At 39.4% G+C, this 23754-nt stretch overlaps 2 protein-coding genes across 2 annotated transcripts in view; one reads left to right on the top strand and one right to left on the bottom strand.

Annotated features, from left to right (window-relative positions):
- LCTL (lactase like) overlaps window positions 1–22133 on the bottom strand; it is a 113797-nt gene extending 91664 nt beyond the window's left edge. The window contains exon 1 of the mRNA XM_060777883.2: window positions 21764–22133. The gene's annotated coding sequence lies outside the window, so the exon portion shown is untranslated. The remainder of the gene's footprint in view (window positions 1–21763) is intronic.
- The window catches only part of ADGRA3 (adhesion G protein-coupled receptor A3), a 61122-nt gene continuing 59444 nt past the window's right edge, over window positions 22077–23754 (top strand). Inside the window, exon 1 of the mRNA XM_060777882.2 lies at window positions 22077–22523. Coding sequence (XP_060633865.2) covers window positions 22105–22523 — 419 coding nt within the window. The 5' untranslated portion in view covers window positions 22077–22104. The remainder of the gene's footprint in view (window positions 22524–23754) is intronic.

Raw genomic sequence — 23754 nt, 5'->3', positions numbered from 1 at the left:
TTCTTGGGTGCTCTCTCTCCTGATGCCATACAACAGTGCCCCAAAGGGATTTTCCCTCCAATCCTGCTGCTGGACATCCCCCCCCCCCACCCCCACATGAAACCTCTTCAAAAACTGCAGTTTTGAAAGATGTGTGGAAATAGGGAGAAAATACAAGAGCAATAGTAGTTCTATGAGCATCCCCTGGTTTGGTCTTCTCATCTCTCATCTTCAACTCTCATCATCATCACCAGGTTGATAAGGTTACTCAACACTGTGCATGCTTCTCAAAACTGGCAAGAACAGAAAAGGACCTACTCTTAAGTGTGTAGGTGAGCTGAAGATCAAGACCTTTTACTTTTCTAACATAAATTAATCTCCTTAAGTACACATTATTTAACCATTGGAAGGACCCAGACAAATATGTTTTAAAACAACTTTTAAGCTCCATATATTTATAACATTGATATGCACTGATTTAGGACTGCAATACTAAACATATGTATCTGGGAATAAGTCCCATTGAACTCAAGGAGCTTCCTTCTGATGAGAAAGTTCTAGGCAGAAGATCAAACTTATTTGATAGAGAAACATTAAAAAAGATGAAACTTCCCCCAAGAAATGACTTCCCCGTCCTTTTTTTTCAGCCTAAAGAGCATGTTCTCTCTTGTCATTGGCCCCAAATTTTTGCTGCTTCAGTTTAATCACACCATCTTAATTAACAGATAGCTCTTGATATATTGAGTGAAATTCATCTGACATCTCTTCTTCATTCAATTATCCAAAAAGAGCACAAACGTTAATTTACTAAAACTGCTTGCACTAACAGCAAGGAAATCATTAATATGCCAGGGGCATGTAGAAGCTTATGTAGGAAAAGCAAGTATATCAAAATTCAATGTAAAAATATCTTTCAAACAATGGCTTGGAGAGGGTTTCTAATTCTGGCTTGTAAAGCCTTAACCACAGTTTGTGGTTTTGTGCAGTGATAAGGGACACATGCTTATAGAAGTCTTAGTGCTTTCTGTATCTCAATCATCCTGGCAATCAAAAGACCAGAGAGATACTCTTAAGCACTGGGAATTCAAGTGCCTCACATTTACCACTAAATTTGAACCTGCAGCCAACCAGTCCAAATGGAGTGTTAGCAATCACATCCTACTGCATGGCTTGGCACCTTCCAAGAAAGCTTGGGTCACATTGATTCCCTGTCATGTTGTTGAATTTGTGTGAGGAAGTGTACTTCAGGAAGCTTCTGAGCATGCATTTTCACTGTTGCCGCACTCTCCAATGTATCTGGTTTTAAAGAAGGGGAAATTCAACAGAGAGAATGAGGTAGCCAGGCTTCACCAAGATGAGGTCACATACAGCCAAGGTATAGCTAGGTGGTGAGAAGGCAAAATGAAGAAATCTTTCTGCAGCCCTCAAAATGTAACATGACTGAAAACCCTGACAGTCATTCACACCAAGAATATTTGCTGTGTTTGCACTGCATTAATAACTATGCTTGCTCCTTTTCTCTGGAAGCATAAACTGTATTTTCAAATGCTAAAATGAAATTTTAAGTTACTGCAATGCTACAAATGTGGGGACTGAAGGAAATTTTCATTTGGAAGTAGATTACTTATGGAGGTGAGGTGAGCTAATTTTACTCCCTCACATAGCTACATTCCTGCATGAAACCCATGCCCTATTCCTGTAGTACTAAATACAAAATAGGGCTCTTATGTAATGTGGTTAAGAGGCCTGTGGTAGGGAAGCCTTACTAACCCTGTAGATAAAGCCCACTTGTTGCACATTTAGCTATTTGAACTGTTAACATAGTGTTCCATAGTGGGTGGCATTTCAATCACATAAGACAAATATAAAAAGTTGTTTTAAATTCTAACTTTGTCCTCAACATAGGCAGCTTCCTTTGCATGCCACAGAAATAACAGAGCACTTTCTATGTTCCTGAGAAATGAAGAAAGCTTCAGTTGCACTGGTAACATCTGCGGACCTTTCACACGCATCTTGGCGTTTCATACTTTTTGTTTGAGCAATTTAAAGCAATAGTTTAATCTAATTGTGACATAAAGGCTAACTGTGATTGATCACTGAACAAAGAGGACTGAGGCATTACATTGAAATAACATATCAAAGTTATCTTATAATTAGTTTTTTTTTTTAAAGAATCTGCAGTACTCACTGCCCGATTCTCTTTGACAAACATTGGGAAGCAAGCTACAACTTATAGTTAAATGGGAAACAAAATAGCATATGGAGGAGGAAATACTTGGCTTTATGACCCAGTTTCTGAGGACAGCCAGAATGGAATAGGGGTTTGAGCATTGGGCTACGTCTCTGGAGACCATGGTTTGAATTCCTGTTTGGCCATAGAAACCTACTTGGATTACCTTGGGCAACTCATACTGCCCCAGACTCAGAGGATGACAAAGGGACTAGAATAAATTATGAAAAGAAAAATCCCATGATAAGATCATCTTTGGGGTGCCATAAGTTAAAAACAACTTGAAGAAATACAACAAGAAGTTATTTGGGACACAGATTAACATATATATCCCATTCAGCCAAGGTATAGCTAGGTGGTGAGAAGGCAAAATGAAGAAATCTTTCTGCAGCCCTCAAAATGCAACATGACTAAAAACCAAACCTTGACAGTCATTCACACCAAGAATATTTGCTGTGTTTGTGCATCTCGGCCTATGAACCCACCCGGACTTTGAGATCTTCCGGGGAGGCCCTGCTCTCGATCCCGCCAGCCTCTCAAGCACGGTTGGCGGGGACGAGGGATAGGGCCTTCTCGGTGGTGGCTCCTCGGCTGTGGAACGCCCTTCCTGTAGATGTTAGGCTGGCACCATCTCTCATGACATTCCGTAGAAAGTTGAAGACCTGGATGTTTGTGCAGGCATTTGAGTAAGTCAGTGCAATTCTGGTAATTTGGACATAGGAACGGAACAATGGACGTCGAATTTGGATCACGCTTGGATGATGAGGCGATCGGGGGGGGGGGGCTTTGGGAGAACTGTGTATTGATGTTTGTATTAGCTAGTAATGGAGATGTGTAGTTTAACTGTTATAGTATATTGATTGTTTTGCTGCTTTTATTGTCTTTGTTGTTTGCTGTCTGGAAACCGCTGTGAGTCGCCCTCGGGCTTGAGATACAGCGGTATACAAGAATAGTAAATAAATAAATAAATAAATAATTCAGTGCACTGAAGGAACCCTTCATAATCTGGCACCCTTCAGCTGCTTTGGATGATAATATGCATCATCCCTATCCAACAGGGTTGGGGATGCAGTGCAACACACATGGAGCAGTGGTTCCCAACCTGTGGTCCGTGAACCACAAGTGGTCCCCAAGACCTAAAATATGGTCTCTTATGTCTACTAGCAAAAATGGTAAATTTTAAAGAAATACGCAACACTTCTTTGCCCCTGCTGCCTCACAACTCCTGGGCAGGGTGCCCCCATGGCCGCCACAGCCTCGCACTGAGAGTACTTCAATGGCCTAACAACCCACTGCCGGCCATAGCAACATCTGTGTGAGGCCACAGCAACAGCTCTTCGGCCCCGCTGTCTCACAACTCCTGGGCAGGGTGTCCCCATGGCTCCCACAGCCTCACACTGAGAGTACTTCAACGGCCTAACTGCCCACTGCCGGCCATAGCAACACCTGCGTGGGGCCATAGCAACACCTCTTCGGCCCTGCTGCCTTACAGCTCCTGGGCAGGGCGCCTCCATGGCCACATGGCCTTGTGGAGAGAGTACTTCAATGGCCTAGCTGTCCGGCCATAGCAACACCTATTGAATGACTTATTGTGTCTTAATTGTATTACATCAAGACCACAATGAAGTCCAAAGAAAATAGCGCACAAATTTCAAACTATTCTATCTTGTAAGCCGCTCTGAGTCCCCTTTGAGGTGAGAAGGGCAGCATATAAATGTAGTAAATTAATTAATTAATTAATTAATATGCTGGAAACCATAATACTATTTTATTGCAAGAAGGAACAAGAGAAAGTAACTTTGCCAATTAGGACTAAATTGCCTGTTGATACATCTTACCCTTATCCAAACCTACCCCAGCCTTACAAAAATTGCATAGTCCAGTAATTCCTAGTACAGAAAAAACATACAGTTGAAATACTAATCACATGCATGCATTTCCTCAAGGTCTAGGTCAAAGACTATTTTTATATTTAATACACTGAGTGCTATAAAAGAATCTCAGCAGAAGTGCAATACGGTATAGGTGATACAAGCTGTTCTATTGATGGCGGTGTGCCAAGTATAGAGGTCTGTTTCGCTGACACGTGGCACTTCTTTTTTTAGCCTTTTTTATTAACTGTTGCTAAAATAACATTCTCAAGCTAGACCACTTTCTATTTATTGTACATTCATCTGCCTCCCAACCAACAAGAACAAGCAATGTTATTTCCAATATTGATTTATATCACTCATAAAAATATTTTTAAAATAACAACAGAAATGTATGCCTGTTTGAAATTCAAAGCTAACTTTGACCTGCATTAAATGGTCACTATAGATGGGCCATAAGATGATAGTTGTAAAGAATACTTTATTAGCCAAATAAATATACAAAATGCAAGTCCATTGACAGGTCTTAACAAGCAAGTATTGGCAGGCAAGCATGTTGTGCATTGTTGGGAAGTGCAACATGGATCAGCAGGAATATGTGCATGTAATGACTTGTTTACAGTATGATAGTATAAATAAGTGACATGTATGAAATCTAGTTTAGATTGTTTCTGAATTGTGTGACAAGCAGTTAACAATAATGCAAATGAAAGGAGCATTAAAATGTTAAATTCATTTTCAATACCTTCTATTTTATGCATTTCAGATCACATATGGCAAATTGTATAAAATTTACACATATTTTTATACATTTTATTACATATTGATCGTACATTTCTGTGTCCTCTAGTGCTTACTAATAATAAAATCATAGCAAACATGTGTCAGTACAACAGTATTTGAAATGCACAGTCAATATATTTGTCATACTTTTTTTACAATATTAATGAAAACGATTATGAAATGGTAGAAAAATATTAACCATTAGCATTAATTTATACCTACCTAATCATCTGTGTTTATTAATAAATAAGGTGTGTGTTAATAAGGAATCATAATTTAAATTAGGGCACACTAAATTAAAACTTTTAACTGGTTTTAATTGCATGTTGATGTATTTTTACATTAATTGTTTCTTGATAAATTTAGTTTGATATTTGACAATTATTATCAAATACATATATCTAATTCCAAACAAAGAATAAAACCCAGTTTATTCATTTAATTAGTATTTGTTTGCCTTTTGACATCTGATGTAAAAAAAAACTGTATATGTGATGATATGGGTGTTATTCTAAGAACATAACTATTGCAATATATATATATATACACACACACACACCATTTAGATAAATTGCACTTTTTCAATTATATAAATTGTTATATCTCTTGATAACTTTATACCTCTATTACGATACATAAACCATAGTATTTTTAACAGATAATATCATGGCTGAACTGAAGAAAAAGGTAGACTATAGCGTATTGAATATCTGAACTATTGGTGAAGAATTAATTCTACTGGCTATAAGTGAGGTAATATGCACTATGCCACACGAGGCAGCACCTGATATTACCAAGAAAATTTCTTTGAGCAATATGTGAGCATTTAAAAACATCCCAGTTCTCTATACAACCAGAAAATGAAGCCTTACCTTTAGCATATGTGTGATTCAAAGAAGAAGAAAAAATGCAAATGATTATTCGCTAAAATTTTGCAAACTGATACTAAAGGAGAATTAATATTTCATGCACTAGAAGAGGTTTTTTAAAGAAGAAAAAATCCCCCTGGGTAATATCTTGTCAGTTGCTACTGATGGTTCTCCAGCAGTAATAGAGAGCTTCAGGGGTTTTCCTGCATATTTTTTAAAAAGCTGTTCTGAATGTTTTCACTTTAGACTGTGTTATTCATTGTCAACATTTAGTTGCCAAAAAGCTGCGTGAACTCCTACATAAGTCATTACATTGTGTCATTAAAGCAATCAACAAAACCAGAAGCAATTCCTTGAATGATAGATTGTCCGGACAAGTTTATATTGAAAATAGTGAAGAATTGCTCATTGCTTCATACAGAAATTCATTGTCTATCAAAAGGTAGGTCTTATAAATTCTTTGACTCAGTATTAGAGTTTCTAGAAAACACAGATGAATCCCTATGAGCCAACTTAGAAAACTTATTTGACAGACTTGTCTAATACATTTAATGAAACAAATTTGCAATCCAAGGCAATGAGATGGATTTAATCAAAACAAAACCTTTTATTTTTGCATTAGTGGAAAAACTTCTCCTGTTCAAATGAAATTTAGGATGAGGAAAATCATAGAATCATAGAGTTGGAAGTGACCTCATGGGCCATCCAGTCCAACCCCCTGCCAAGAAGCAGGAAAATCGCATTAAAAGCATCCTCGACAGATGGCCATCCAGCCTCTGTTTAAAAGCCTCCAAAGAAGGAGCCTCCACCACACTCTGAGGCAGAGAGTTCCACTGCTGAACAGCTTTCACAGTCAGGAAGTCCTTTCTAATGTTCAGGTAGGGTCTCCTTTCCTGTAGTTTGAAGCCATTGTTCCATGTCCTAGTCTCCAAGGCCGCATGCTCCCTCCTCCCTATAACTTCCCCTCACATATTTATAATTCAGCCACTTTACAAATTTATCAACAATAGAAAAACATGATGTAGACTTCCTTACCTGTTGCCAGCACTTGGAAGCTCTCCATCCTGTGAAGTCAATCAATAATTTGAAGATATTCTTAAAATATATCTGATCAGTTTTTGTACTTCTTTTGAAGTACAAACAGAAGAATCTCTAAAATTACAAAAACTGATAGAAGTAACAAGAAATGAGGAATTTAAATTTAAATTCAAAGACAACTACCAACACTTCTGGGTGCAAAGGCAGATACCTATACTTTATCCTGGATTATGGGTCATGGTACAAAAAAGATTAATTGCATTTCCTTCATTATATTTAGTAGAATGTGGCTTCAGTGCCAACACAAATCTGTTTACTAAAAATAAACCAATTGTAAATAGCTAATCACAATGAGTTAAGAATGCTGCTGACAAAAATAGAGCCGACCATTAATAAATTGATAGCAGCACACAAAGTTCATCCTTCTGATTAGGATTGTTTTTAATGTTATTTGTATTTCTTGTTCTGCATTAACATTTATTATCTTAATTGTCTGTTTGTAATACAAATGTTACTATGGCTGATTTTAATAAATATTGCTATAATTTCAAGCTTCAAGTTTTCTTAGTTACAATAACATCTTTCTTTACTAAGTTGTAGGACGTAGGTAGAAATATAGATACATAAAAGAATACAAATTTATCACTGCATCTTTCTGTTTATTCACTTAAAGATGGTGAGGGTGTTGAATTTTTTAAAAGGGGCCACTAGGTCAAATAAGTTTGGGAACTTCTGCTCTAGTTGGAAGATGATATGTTGGTAGTAACATTGGTAACGGAGCCCCCGGTGGCACAGTGGGTTAAACCCCTGTGCTGGAAGGACTGGAGACCGACAGGTCGCAAGTTCAAATCCGGGAAGAGGCGGCTGAGCTCCCTCTATCAGCTCCAGCTCCTCATGCGGGGACATGAGAGAAGCCTCCCACAAGAATGATAAAAAAATCAAATCATCCGGGCGTCCCCTGGGCAACGTCCTTGCAGACGGCCAATTCTCTCACACCAGAAGTGGCTTGCAGTTTCTCAAGTCACTCCTGACACGACAAAAAACAAAAACAAACAAACAAAAAACATTGGTAACACATGTTTACATAATTTCCCCTCTTTCTTCTCCCCTCCCTCCCTGGGAACAATTTTGCTGTACATACTATGATTCTTCAATCACGAGGATGATCTTGTTTAATCCCTTATATTTATTTTTCCCCTTTGTTCTGTAAATTAAACCTTTCCATTTTGCCTCCCATTACTTTCTGATTTGGCTCATCCTGTAGAACTTTTCCTTTCACTAATGTAGTCTTGGAGAAGGTAGTCCATTACATATTTATACCATGTTTTTGTGTCCCATTTCTTTTGGTTCTTCCAGCCTAAAGCAACTGAGGTTTTAATTGCATCTAACATGTAATTAATTACTCCCCCCCATCCTTTAGATCCCCCTTCGCCTTCAATGATAACATTATGGGATAATATAATAATAATAATAAAACAGATAAAATAAAATAGCTTTCTGTGATTTAGCAATATGCAAGAACTGACCTTTTGTGGGAATCTCAGCACATAACAAAATCAGTCTGAAGCAGAAGCTCTGGCATACAACTTTATCCAATATATGTCCTAACTCCGACATATCATTAAATTTAATAGAACTTAATCTCCATTTTCTACCTGGTTTTACAGAAATGCTTAGTTATTTATTCTTGTTTTTGTCTATGCATGCTTTACAAATTCACTGCTGTTGGTCTCCTAATTGTTCAAGTAACTGAGCAAATACTGACAATAAATTTAGCAGCTTATAATTCTTTATCCTCCAGAAAACATTTTCACTCTTTAATGCACTGAAATACTAACTTCTTTTTGCATTTCCCAGCACTGCTCAATCCTTTCACGCATTCCAACCTATCATCTCAGTTTAAGAGAAAACCTCCAAAACTCATCCAGCCTTAACAGGAACGTCTTCAGAAGCCCTTTCAGCAAGATTGGGACTTGCCAATTTCCCACAGGCATTAGCCTACAAAATGATTACTGAGGAATTATGCAGACTGTTTTGCAATGGTCCACCTATACCCTGAAGATAGCACAAAGCATTAAAATCAGATCAGAAAAATATGTAAGTACTTCAGATAAAGAGCTAATGTAGGGAAATTGCTTCAGTGTTGGCCACAGATTTGAGAAGACTAGGATTTGAACCCTTGTCTTCCACCACCAAGTCATGGAAACCCACTGAGTGGCCTTGGGAAAATTATACTTTATCTCCTTTGGATAAGAACAATGACAAACTTCCTCAGAATAAATCTTGCCAAGAAACTCTAGGATAGTGTTATCATAAGTCAGAATTGACCAGGAGGCATATAACAATAACAGCTTCAAACTAACAGGAGCTTTTCCGGGGGGAAAGATGCCTCCGTCATTGCTGAAACACATCCTTTACAAGCGGAAACATTCAAGCTAAAATCTAGTTGCTAGTCCCAGGAATCAATGGGATTTCCCAAATGCAGTTGATGCAGCAGATTTATGCTAGCTGGAACTAGTAATTGGCCTTAGGCATTAAACTTCTTGCTTTACATGCAATTGAAATCTTGGGATAACCACATGGCTGCATTTTTGACAGTCCATCCCAGCTCTGCTAGAGCAGACCAACGTCCACTTCGTCCAGCTACATATTCTGAGTATTCATCACTAGAACATTTTAATATATTACTTTTCTGGGGAAACATCCTGTTTTGGCAACTTGAGTATATGGCTGTCTCATCAAATACAAAAAAAGCTATCACAAAACTTGGAACTATTATTTTTGGGGAGACAGTCAGATTAGTCACTGGCCAAGCTAACAGAAGAAATATGGACTTGTAACCCAAAAATGTAACATTTCCCAGCTCTGCATATCAAAGTGGGCCAACAGTCCAGACAGAACTCAGGGCTATCTTCGCTAACCATAGGAGGCTCTTCAGATTTCAAACACGGGAATCTATCCCATCAATACATGGAAATGCCATTGAATCTGGGTCTTCTGCATGCAAATCATACTCCAACTCTCCCTAGAAATAGAGTTTCATTTTAGAAATCTAGATGAACAACTGAATATCAACTCACGGGTAACCTTTTCAAAGCATTGTTCAGTATGCTTCTTACCAAAGATAATATTACTTAAAGCTAGATGACAACAGGCAAAAATATTACTGTGATTTTTTTACTTCAGGTGTGCAGAATGTGCCATAAGTACATCTTAATAACACATGAAACAAATTTACAGAGTCTTTAACACTAATTTTAATGAAAAAGGATGTTATGGAAAGATCAGATCTGCAGGGAAAATAGGTAACCTTTCAAATTAGTATTCCCTATAGCACAATTAATCTCAGTTTAATAGGACGGTTAATGTCTGTTATTTAAATACTGATTATTAAACATCTTCTTATGATTAAAAACTGTAATAGAGCTGTTATTGGGAAATGGATATGAACCTATGCTGTAGCTTTTAGTACTCAGCAAATATGTTTAATGTGGAGTTGGTATTTATTTAATTTGCAGTGGAATTTAATTAACATGCAATAACTTTTTATGAAGTCTAAATTAAATACTTTACTCGCAAAAGACTAATAGGAAACTTGCTCTCCAGAAAATGCAAAAGTAGTGCAAGCATCTATTCCATAGACTATATTGCAAAGGCAAAAAACCCCTGAGAATCTGTAGTTGGGTTGCTTGAAACACAGTGAAAGAACTTTACACTACAGGCAGTCCACAAGTTACAAACAAGATAATTCATAAATTCATAAATTGAATTTTAATGTAAGTCAGGACAGGTACATTTTAAGTGTAATTCCATTGGGAAGCATTGGGAAGGGTGAACACCCCTGTGGTGTTTGGTTTGGCGTCTGTGCTCATTCGGAAGATTTCATCTCACTTTCTGTCCCTGTGAGAATTGAATTTTGAAAGATTTGGCTCATTGTGAAAACAGGGATTGGTGAGAAATCTTCAGTAGAAACATCTTTTTCAATGATAACTCTTTCAGGAGGGAATTTTCCTTCTGAGGCGGAGATTTCTGTCACTTCCTGTTGCCTCACTCCCGTTCTTAACTATGAGTTGTTTGTAAGCCAGATGTTTGTAACTCGGCGACTGCCTGTATGCAACTGTAAAAATGATGTGAAAATTTATAATGCTGATTTAGTCAAAGGAAAGATGCATTTGAAATTAACACCGAGTAGCTATTTTTTAAAATATATATATATATATTTCTCTTTTGGAGATATAAATGCAAATAGAAAATCTAGTTCAACAAAAACCTGTATCAACATGATATTTATATGTAGCAGGCACCAGACACAGCCGGTGTCTAAAAAATAGGACAAGCCAGATCTATGGCTACAGGACAATACATATCTCTCACATGAGAAGCATGTTGTTTGTATACAGAACATACTATAAATTACTAGGTGGTAGCCCAGGTTTAATTTATTTCACAAACTCATTCTTGCTGAGGGGAACAAAACCGTTCCTGAAAACTACGTGTTTATATTAGAAGAAAGGAGAGAGATTGATTGCAAAGAAGTATAAAGATAAAATGATGAAGTACTTGAACGACCTCTCAAAATTCACCAATCAACCCCATGCTGCTATTTGACATGGAGGCCACTTTACAGAGTGAAACTAATTTTTTTCCCAAGAGACAGGATGCCTGGCTAGTGCCAAAATAAGGAATCCTGTATCTCTTAGTCTCCTCTAATACCCAACAGGCAAAATGAGCAATGTGATGCTATCTTGCTTGAAAGTTTCACACCCTTATAGCAGCCCATCAAGTTAGGTGGAACAACATATTAGCTCTATTCAGACAACATAACCAGCCAGGGAACCACAGGAATCTGGGGATATTAATTATGAGCAAGATACACTTTCCAGTCAGTTTTGGCATTCAGCTGTAGAGGCTTAGTAAAGCATGGAGCTTTACTCTACATTTTTAATACAGGAGGAGTATTCTTTTTCCAAAATGTTTGCAACCAGGAAGGCTTTGAATTTCAGACTTCCCACCTGCCCACTCCCTGCTTTGGAATATCTGTATTTGCACTTATGTACATAACGAAATATCTTGGAGATGAGACTCAAGTCTGGAGAGGAGACTCAAGTCTAAACACATTCACCTAAAGGTGATTGTTTACAAAATTTTGAATAATTTGGTGTATGCAGAAAAGTTTATATACACTGAACTATCAGAAAGAAACAGTTATATATCAAGGATAAATATATGTCCCATGGGTGGTGGGTGCACGTAGAGATAACATGTATAAAATATAGGATTAATTGCTTAACTAATTTATTGTATGTTTTGTGTCAATGTTCACTGTGTATGATTTGTATAATTTTTTTTTAAAGAAAGAAAAAATGTTGCCATCGCAGCCACCTACGTGAACAGTTTTGGTTTTAGAACTATTTTGGATTTCTAGATAAGAGATGTTCAACTTGTAATAATATTGTGTGAATGGGGCTGCATCTGCTATTCTGGTTTATTTCTTTTTAATGCCTCATAATAATGGCAGCAAGTTCCCAATAAAATGAAGGAAGCTGTGCCTGATATAAGGGCCCCTTTATTCAGTTATTTTATTAGTAAAGCATTTATTGGGTGTACACAGTTGATGAGTTGAATAGAGATACAAGGGGTGCTGAGTGGGCAAAAACATGGTCTGAAATACATGGCAGGGACTCTCACAGTCAGAAAAAGAGTTTCACGTAACTTGAAAGTTCACACATCAGAGTGTGAACCTTTTTGGCCTTAAGAGAGTTTTTTTCCCTATGAATTTTGTTCTAATGTATCAACATTCCTACCTGTTTTCGACAAAATTATGATATGATTCATAGAACATTTCTTATTGAGGATATAGAGTGCACGAGCCATTAGACTCCTCAAGAATGTTCCCTTTCAAATGCCTTTTTCACTTCACAATGCAAATGCTCCTCTATCTAGCAAAACCTAATCAACAGCCACAGTGAATACAATTTTCTTATTCTCCAGCGATAAGCAAAAACTCTGATGTATTAGTAGCTGGTAGGCTTTATTTCCTTTGGTTATAAAATTGACTGTAAGAAAATAGCATTTATTGTGGCTACTGTTTGTGTTAAGACTAATAAAGAAAATGCACTTTGTTTCCATTTTATTTAACAGTTATGTTTATTACTTTACTTACACCAGGAGATAAGTACACAGACGTCATGTTACTTCATCCCACTGATAAACGGACCAATTTGCATTTTTCAGGGGGGAGAGAAAGCTCAAAATGGCAGTTGCAGTATATAAAACATATATACATTTTACTATAATTGCCATACATTTTATCTGAGCAAATGTAAATTTAGAGATTCTATAAAAAGACATCTCTTTTCATGCTGAATGTATTGTTCTGTAGTTGTACAGATAGGGGAGGCATTTAAGCAATTCCAATAAAATTTAAAATTATGGTTCCTTTAAGTACAATCTTTCTAAATAACTTTCCTTTTAAAAGAAAACAGAGATAAGGCACAATTCTCCTCATTTTCCCATCATTTTTCAGGACAGTTACAGACTAATTATGATTTAGGATTAGAGGCTGCATTTTCTCCTTGCAGTCAATTTATATATATTTAGATCACATTTTCACACCTTGTGCTCTTCATAGGCTGCCATACGTTTCAATTTGTCCCATCCAAATTACGTGCCATCTAAGACTAACATGGCATTCCTCAAACTTTCAGAACTTAGCCTTCTTTACTCTACTTTCCAATGTACTCCCCATAAACGCTCGGCCATTTGAACAAAACTGCAGGTGCAAATGTAATAAAATATTTTAGAGGAGCCTTTTTTTGTCTAGGGTCTTTCGATATGCTTTACCATTCTCAATTTATTTGGCCAAACTGGATGGAATTAGAGGAGTTAGGAAGCAAAACATCTTCAAATAGGTATTATACCAGCCTTCCTATAGCTAGTTGGGCTACCATGACTCATTTTGACTGTACTGACTGGAAGAAATCGGAGTGGTACTGAGCAATATTTCCTCATCTAGAAGAATAAATATATGCAAACACACCCATCTATATTCACGATTGGCATCAAAAAGTTCTAATAATTTTGAGATGCCATACTTTGATGGCTTTGCTTGGATGATGTTTTCTGACTTTATCCCATTGGAAAGTATGCAATCAACATTCTTAAGATTGGCCCTCCAGGTACCAAGGTGTGTGTCCAACGGCAACCTATGTCTGGCGACTGGCTTCCTGAGAAGTGAAGCCAGGATGTGGGTGGTTATACTAAACGATTGGTTTAGGCTATCCCTCTCTCCCTTTGGCCTTGCACCACTTACTATGTTGGATGACTTTCAGTCCAGATGGGAAAAAAGCTATAGCAACAAAATTTCATCCCTGGGCTTCTCTCCAAGACTGCTAACCAGTATGTGCTACGACCAAGCCAAATCTCTGATTACACAATGAATAACTGACATTGAGCGTCAATCAGATTTAGCCAATGACCCATCTTTTATTATCGATTGAGTCAATAGGTTATGTACTTCCCCTATGAAATATCTAATCATGCTGGAGGTTTCCAGCTATAGAAGGGCCTTCACTCTGGCATGTTACTGTAGGCTCCTTAGACTAAAAGTTTCAGAATCAATCAAGCAACTAATGCAGGACAAACTGTAGTTCTACAGATGTTGTTGGGACTCTAACTCCCAGCATCCCTTGCCACTAGTTATACTAGGTAAAGCAACTTCTGTAGAGGTATTTTACTCACTCTCTCATAATCAATACAGTATGCACTCAAGAACAGCGAGGTAAAGATACTTTTAAGTCAAGTTTTAACAAAAACATCTTTTGCATATTATGAGATAGGAAAGATTTTTTTTTGTCGAGGCAGGAGCGACTTAAGAAACTGCAAGTCACTTCTGGTGTGAGAGAATTGGCCATTTGCAAGGACATTGCCCAGAGGATGCCCGGATGTTTTGATATTTTTACCATCCTTTTTTGGGAGGCTTCTCTCATGTCCCCGCATGAGGAGCTGGAGCTGATAGAGGGAGCCCATCTGCGCTCTCCCCGGATTCGAACCTGCAACCTGTCGGTCTTCAGTCCTGCTGGCACAGGGGTTTAACCCATGGCGCCACGGGGGCTCCCGGTGATTATGTATTATAATAATATACAGTATAAATAAATGCCTGCATTTCCTAAGCAGAAGGAATATAATCAAGGATGAGGCAAGGACAGAATGTTTATAAGGTCTCTGAAACCCATATTCAGTTCTGAAGGGGCAGAAACTTAAAAAGAAAAGCTTACGCAATGGGAGTTTACAATAGTCAGTTCAAATGATGTTATTTCCAGCTGAACTGCTGCCAACAGAGATTATCTAGTAATGCAAATTTGGATGTCCAGGTAGTACTGTACTGTTTAGACTACTACTTTCCCTAAACTGTTTGTACAATTCTAGCAAAACAATATGCCCATTCTTCAGGAAATATGGAACTTTCAAAACACATTCCATAAACTCTCCCTTAAAAGCAGCTAGTGTAATTTATACAACATAATTTCATTTTAAATCTGAGCTAGTTGCAGCCTTTAATGCTGCTTAAACAAAAATCTCCTTTGGCATCTGAGTGAAACACCTGTAAAAATATAGGTGAGTGCTTTTGGAAACTGTTTAATCCCCTGGAGTGCTACACTCATTGTTTTGGATTTTAAATTGTATTGTAAGCCACCCTGAGAAAGTATTTATGAAGGGTGTTGCCAGACCTTTTAAAGTTATTTTAAAGATGTTACACATGGGTCTTAAGAAGAGATGGGCAACTTATGACTCTTAATGAGCATTATTAGAGTGCAGCTCCTAGTAGCTCTCATCACTGACAATACTGGTTAGAACAGATGGGAGACATAATCCAACACCTGGATAGCACAAATAACCCACTTTGCTTTAGACAAATACATGAATATTCAAGATAGTCATGCCTTTGTTCCTGTCTACACAAAAGGGGCTACAATCATGCGACCCTACAGATGTCATTAGAGCACAAAACCTAGCATCTACAGGCTACTTTTTGAGAAATTCAACACGGGCTATGTGGACTTTAATCCCAGATATGTGGGTATAGGATTGGAAATCCCATCTCTTTCTCTTTGCTCTTATGCTGTCCTTTCCTTTAAAATATTTGGGTGGCTCTGAGAGCCTTGAGTCATCTTTTAGCTTCTTTTTTTCCTCCCCTTCAGAAAGTACTTTTAAAAGATTAACTATATATACGTGTGTGTGTGTGTGTGCACTTTGTTCATTTTGAGTGATATCATAACCCAAAAACCACTGGACAAATTGCCACCAAATTTGGCTACAAGACACCTACTCACCCAAGGAGTAAACGTCACTCAAAAATTGATTTTGTCATTTGGGAATTGTAGTTGCATTCTGAACTCCACCAACAATGGAATTGAACCAAACTTGGCACACAGAACTCCCATGACCAACAGAAAACACTAGAAGGGTTTGGTGGGCATTGACCTTGAGCTTTGAAATTGTTGTTCATCTACATCCAGAGAACACTATGGACTCAAACAATGAAGGATCTAGACCAAACTTGGCACAAATACTCAATATGCCCAAATATGAATACAGTTGGACTTTGGGGAAAATAGACCTTGACATTTGGGAGCTGTAGTTACTTGGATTTATAGTTCACCTACAATCAAGGAGCATTCTGAACCCCACCAATGATAGAATTGGGCCAAACATCCCACACAGAATCCCCATGACCAGCAGAAAATAATGTGTATTCTGGTGGTCTTTGGTGATCCTTCTGACACCATCTCATGACTCCCCCAGGAGTCCTGACTCCCAAGTTGAGAAATGCTACCTTAAGGCCATCCAGTCCAACTCCCTTCACCAGGGCAAGACTACATAATCAAAGTCCTCCTGACAAAGAGCCATCCAGCCATAGAGATAGATAGATAGATAGATAGATAGATAGATAGATATGATTCACACACACATATATGTGTGTGTGAATCATATCTATCTATATATTAGAAACCAACACTTTCACGTTACTTTATTTTCCAGATCATCAGACTAGGTCACAGCAAGTTATTAATAATAATAATTCCAGCAAACAAACAGAAAAGCCACTTTGTCAGAAAACTACTACCTAGTTATCTACCTACCTATAATTTCATTCCTTTGCAAACAAATTCTCTCTGTTTATATTTCTCTGTGCTCTAAAGAAAAGAAATTCCTAAAAATCAGGGGATGACTTAAACATTATGAAATTTGGTGGGCTAACAGTGGTAGATGTGTCTTCCAAATGCGGTCATTTTCATCCTGATAGCCCTAAAAATGATGAGAAGGGGAGCCTGGAAAGCCCACCCATTGCTGCCAATGGGCCAGATCTAACCGTATTTTTCGCCTGCAGTCAGAAAATGGCCATCTGACTGTGTGCCCATTTTCGGAAGGCATGTGAAAACGGATATGAGGGCCAGTAGAAATGCACAACCCTAATGAGCATTGCTTAGAATTAGAGTATATATATTAAATCAGAAATTCGAATGAAGTGGCTTTGCATATTTTAATAACATCAGGTTAACCATCCCTATACCTGCTACACCAGTCTGTCCACCTATCTGTTTATTTAATGTATGTCCCATCTTTCCTTCAGGCCCACTGTTCTGGCTGCTCCACTTTTCCAAGGGCATGCACACTGCCTGGGGACAGAGTGAGCAAGACCAAATCTGGGGTTGTCTCACTGTGTCTTTACAATAATACTGGGAGATTCTAACCAATGTAAAATGCTAGTTAAAATACTGCACTGGGATATGGGAATTTCAAGTTCTAGTGCTCATTAAGCAACTGGGAGACATATGGCCAATCATGCACTCAGCCCCCACCTCTCTTTTTATATCACAAATTTGTTGATAGTGTCAAGTGGACAGAAGATTGTTATATGATACATTGAGCTCCTTGGAAGAACTATGTAAGCATAAGAACTAAACATGCCTTCAGTATTATACCACTTTGGCTCACATCCTATTTAATAGTAGCATCTTAGGAAAGGCCATAGTAACAGGGGGTTTATTGGGGGAGGGGGGTAAATGCAGGATTGTATTATTATTATTTTTCTTTTGAACAACTATTTCATGAACTAAAGAATTAACTACCATTTTTCTTGAAAGAGGGAAAAATTGAAACCACTTTTCAAAGCACTTGTTATTGATGCCTGGACAAAGTATACATGGCCCAGAAGACCTAATTTGATGAAAGAAGTTAAATTATCAAAGTGAAAAGATGAATACAATTGGAAAACAGGTTGAAATCCCTCCAAGATGATAAGTGAGCTCTTTTTTTATCTCTTCCTGCCCCGAAGATGTGTGGAGGTTTGAAGTACTGCCAGATTTCCTTCTGTTCAAATATAAACATAGAAAACTATTTATCTTTCTTGTCTTCTGCTTTCAGCTGATAGATAGCGGAGGACAGGGAGAAGAAAGTGAAAATACTAAAATGAGTGGACTATTTATCTGTACAGATGTACATACACAATTTGATCTACCAGAAATTGGGCTAAAGGTGAGAGACAACAGAAATTTGTATTTGCACGATATCTAGAAGTCCACAAAAGAAAAGGAGACACATCTCAAGATTTTGTTTGCTAGGTTGTTTATGCGCTGGATTTATACTTTGCATTCTTACCAGAATGGTCACTTATTTGCTGAAAGGCCTGATATATATCACCCTGTAAATGATCTAAAGAGGTTCTTCAGGGACTTATACTAGCAAACACAAAAGGTCATAATGACGTGATAGCCAAAGAAGACCATAAGCATATCTATAGGCCAAAACATTGCCATCTTAACAAATAAAAGATGTTTTTAATATGCTGACACGTTACTCCTTTTTTTCTTGTAGATTTATTATTTCTTGCAGAAGCATAATTAGTGGTTTGGCCAGAGGTATGCAGCCCTTCAAAAGTTAAACTTGAACTCCTATAATTCCTCTCATGTGGCTTCCATGTCAGGATTCTGCCAAATCTCCTCTGGATTATAATCTGAATTCTAACCTCAGAATAAATTCAGCATTTTTAAATTCAGACTAAAACCAAGAATGGGTTCACTCACTACAACTATTCCTTAGTCACTGGCTAAACCAGGCATGGGCAAACTTCGGGCCTCCAGGTGTTTTGGACTTCAACTCCTACAATTCCTAATAGCCGTTTGAAGTCCAAAACACCGGGAGGACTGAAGTTTGCCCATGCTTGGGCTAAACCTTTGAAGGATCACAGGTTTCCCACATAAGGCTAGGTCAATGGGCAAATAACATTGGGAAACCTCTGCTTGGCACGGACAACATTCCACTTTATTCTCCTTAATGTTTAACATCTGCATGAAACTTCTGAGACCCATTCTTTGGAGATCTAGGCTAGGATGTCCTCAGTACACTGATGCTGTTCATAGAGATTAGGAGGCCAGAGTAGAAGGAAACTTGGTGTGTGTTTGTGTGTGTGTGTGTGTGGGGGGGGGGGGGGGGGGGTTGTAATGTCTTTTTTCGGAAGAATAAATGATGCAATGTTATCTTTCAGAAATCTGAAGAAAATATTTATCACAAGGGATTCATATATTCTCTCTCCCTACAATATTTTACATGATGTAGCAGGAGATAGTCATCTATGTGAGACCAGTATCTCACATTGTTGACATTTCCAGTGTTACTTTTCTTTTCTCAGCTCTTTTTATAGAAAGGGAGTGCTATAGATCTTGTTGGCATTATATAAAACAAACTAAAAGACAAATATTTTTTTCCTAATCTTGATGGTTTATTTTGTTTTTAATGAGATTTTTTCTCTGCTTCTCAAATTGGGAAAGGGAAAGAGGTCCCTTATAGTAAAAAAAAAACTATTTCCATTTGAAATAACTATTTGTAATATTAATTTGTAACTATTTCCAATAGAAACTATATTTTTAGGACATCAGACAAGCCAAACTAAATTATAGAAAGCGCATTTTATGTTCCTAAAGCCACAAAATAGCTTTCAAGGGGTGAAAATTGCTAGAAAAAAAGAGGAAGAAACCAAATTTTCCCGCAGCTTCAAAATTCCTTGACATTTTACATGCCTAGACATTTAGTTCTATCTCCTCATTTTCTCTGCACCAGAAGAGGCTGCACAGTGCTGCCCTGAAAGTAATGATGGGCTGGAGAAACCCTCCCAAAACCCATCCTAAAACAACCCAGGACCCTTCCAGACAGGGCCTATATACCAGGTTTTCTGTTTATCCCAGATTATCTGGCAGTGTGGACTCATACAATCCAGTTTAAAGCAGAAAACCTGGAATCAGATCCTGGAATATAGGGCCTGTCTGGCATGGCTCCCAGAAGCTGAATTCTCCTTTTAAATATGGTTCTGCTGCAGGTTAGCAAGTTCCCTATCAGGAATCAGTGCTCAATGCTCAAGTTCCAGAATTCAGAAGATGGACTGTTGTGGACAAAGCTGAACTTAAAAGAGTTTCTGTTTAACGTGTGGCTGTCCACATTTCAATAGTTCATGAGTGGAAGATTCTCTGCTATATATAATGTAGATATTCAGACTAAGTCATAAGTAATTAAAAACTGGGAGTAAATACAAAGTTGCAAATGTATTTATATATTTCATATGGCTAAATCCCAAGCTGTGTCCTTGGTTCACTTATTAAATTGTGCATGTCCAAGCTAGGATTGGTTGCTTTTTTTGAGACCAAGGCTGTTAACTTAAGTGGCCTTGATTCCTCCTCTCCTTCAAAAACACCCACTATTGTATCACGGCCCTTGCACACAGCCATATAACCCTGAATATCAAGGCAGAGCAGATGATACCGCTTGGATGGCCGAAAGAGAGGAGGAGCCGAGGAGCCATCTAATCAAGGTGAAAGAAGAAAGCGCAAAAGCTGGGTTGCAGCTAAACATCAAAAAAACCAAGATTATGGCAACAAGAATGATTGACAACTGGAAAATAGAGGGAGAAAACGTGGAAGCTGTGATAGACTTTGTATTTCTAGGTGCAAAGATCACTGCAGACGCAGACTGCAGCCAGGAAATCAGAAGACACTTACTTCTTGGGAGGAGAGCAATGTCCATCTCATTAAAATAGTAAAGAGCAGACACATCACACTGGCAGCAAAGATCCGCATAGTTAAAGCCATGGTATTCCCTGTAGTAACCTATGGAGGTGAGACCTGGATCATAAGAAAAGCTGAGCGAAGGAAGATAGAGGCTTTTGAACTGTGGTGTTGGAGGAAAATTCTGAGAGTACCTTGAACTGCGAGAAGATCCAACCAGTTTATACTTCAGGAAATAAAGCCCGACTGCTCATTGGAGGGAAGGATAGTAGAGGCAAAGATTAAGTACTTTCGCCACATCATGAGAAGAAAGGAAAGCTTAGAGAAGACAATGATGTTCGGGAAAATGGTAGGAAAAAGGAAGAGGGGCTGACCAAGGGCAAGATGGATGGATGGTATCCTTGAAGTGACTGGCTTGACCTTGAAGCAGCTGGGGGTGGTGACGGCCAACAGGGAGCTCTGGCGTGGACTGGTCCATGAGGTCAAGAAGAGTCGGAAAGCAATTGAACGAATGAACAGCAACATCAAGGCAAAAAATCCCACAATATCTGATTTGAACTGGGTTATCCGAGGGCAAGATGGATGGATGGCATCCTTGAAGTGACTGGACTGACCTTGAAGGAGCTGGGGGTGGTGACGGCCGACAGGGAGCTCTGGCGTGGACTGGTCCATGCGGTCATGAAGAGTCGTAGACGACTGAACGAATGAACAACAACATCTCAGGCCCCTTCCACACATCTGTGTAAAATCCACACTGAACTGGATTATATGGCAGTGTGGACTATCTGTTTTATTTGGGGTTGTGATGTTGTGCTTTCTGTGTCATGTATTTTCTGTTGTTTTAACCACTGTTTGCCACTTTGAATCCCACCCATGGGAGAAAAGCAGGAATAAAATAAAGAAATAATAATAATAATAATAATAATAATACTCTACTGTTCTCTGGCGCCAGGAGCCCAATTCCCACGCTAGTCAGGCGCTGCTGGGAGTTGCAGTCCACAAAGAACTTCGCCAAAGCTGTGGGAAGTTCAACCTGTGCCTTCAGGACGTTTCTGTTTCAAGAAGAAAAGCGGGAAGAATCACAAAATTCTGGGGAATTCTGAGGTTTAGAGAAGAGCCCTTTAAAAGCTCAGCTAGAGAGGTCCTAGCTCTCACTCAACTACAAGTCCCAGAATTCCGCAGGAGGCAAGTCTCCCAGAGCTGACTGAAGCAACCCAAAAGCGCGCCACAGCTTCAGGCAACCCTACTGCGCGTGCTCAAGAGCCATCCCACTGCGCATGCGCATTTGCCGTCCAAAGAGGGGTTCGGCGCCGAGCTCGCTCCTCCACTCGCCCCGCCTCCTCGCTCCGTCCCTTCATGGCGGCCTCTTTCTCCGCGAGACTCCTGCTACGCTGCTCTCGTGCGCGCCTCGCGCCGCCGCTCTAGGCCCCTCAGGGGCGAGGAGAGGGAGGGCGCCCAAGATGGCCGCCCCGCCGCCGGGCCTTCTGTTGTTGCTGCTGCTCCTGGCGCTGGGGGAGGGCGGCCCGGGGCTGCCCCTCGGCTGCAAGCAGGACGGCCCCGGAGGGCGGCCCCGGAGCGGCAAGGCGGGCCCTCTGCCCCCCAGCGAAGCAGGAGGAGGAGGGAAGGTGGTCTGCAGCAGCCTGGACTTGGCCCAAGTCCTGGCCCCCGGATCCCTGCCCAACGGGACGGTCGCCCTGTGAGTACAGACCCCCCTTCCCTCACTCCCTCATCTTGAGAGAAGGAGCCCCGTTGAAAAGGATGGAGGGGCGGGTAGGGGTATGGGCCGCCTCCCTCCGAGGATTTTGTTTACACACGGAATGCAGGGCTTGGGGTCAGAAAGGTTTGGTGGCAGTCCCCGAGTGACAAACACCCGACTTACAATGACTACTTACAAACAGGGCTGAAAGGGCAGAAAGTGAAAGAAATCTACTCCTCGGAAGGGAAATTAACTCCTCTGTAACAGAAGAGCTTTATTGTCACTGTTCTATTGTGCGATGAAATTGCACACACACACACACCCCACACACACACACACACACACACAACAAAACAACACACCCATCCCAAAAGCGTCACCACTTCTGCAAAAACATTGGTTGCATTCTTGGGGGATCCATCTCACCTGGCATATTTTTATTATTATTATTGCTATCCGGCAAATGGTACAGGGTGACAATGACAAGGACAAACAGACTGAAGGATCGCTTTTATCATAGAACTAAAACTATCCTTCAGTCTGTTTGCCAGGAGCCGCCGGTGGCGCAGTGAGTTAAACCCCTGTGCCAGCAGGACTGAAGACCAACAGGTCGCAGGTTCAAATCTGGGGAGAGGCGGATGAGCTCCCTCTATCAGCTCCAGCTCTTCATGCAGGGACATGAGAGAAGCCTCCCACAAGGATGATAAAACATCAAATCATCTGGGCGTCCCCTGGGCAACATCCTTGCAGATGGCTTCTCTCACACCAGAAGCGACTTGCAGTTTCTCAAGTCGCTCCAGACACGACAAAAAAAAAAGTCTGTTTGCCCATGTCTTTATCACCCTGTACCATCTGGCAGTAATTAAAAAAAAGAAAGTGCCAGGTGAGATGAATCCCCAAGAATTTTATTCATTTATTTATTTTGTACATTTGTACCCCATCATCCCCGAGGGGGGACTCAGGGCAGCCTCACAACAGGCACTCAGTGCCATCCACATTCATAAAAATACATTTAAAACAATTCATTAAAATAATACATTAATAAGGCATTTCTTTAAAATCACACAGGTTTAAAATCCAAGTCCAGGTTAGTCCATTGTCATTCATTTCACTTGTTGCTTATTCTCAACTGCCCCCTCTATTGTTCAAACACTTGGTCCTATAACCAGTTTTTGAGTTTCTTTCTAAAGGGGAGGGAGGTAGCCAATCAGATGTGGAACTCACCCACCAC

The sequence above is a fragment of the Anolis sagrei genome, chromosome 5, assembly GCF_037176765.1.
Source record: "Anolis sagrei isolate rAnoSag1 chromosome 5, rAnoSag1.mat, whole genome shotgun sequence".
Taxonomy (NCBI): Eukaryota; Metazoa; Chordata; class Lepidosauria; order Squamata; family Dactyloidae; genus Anolis; species Anolis sagrei.
The sequence above is the reverse complement of the archived record's forward strand: the minus strand, read 5'-3'. Positions and strand labels throughout refer to the sequence as shown.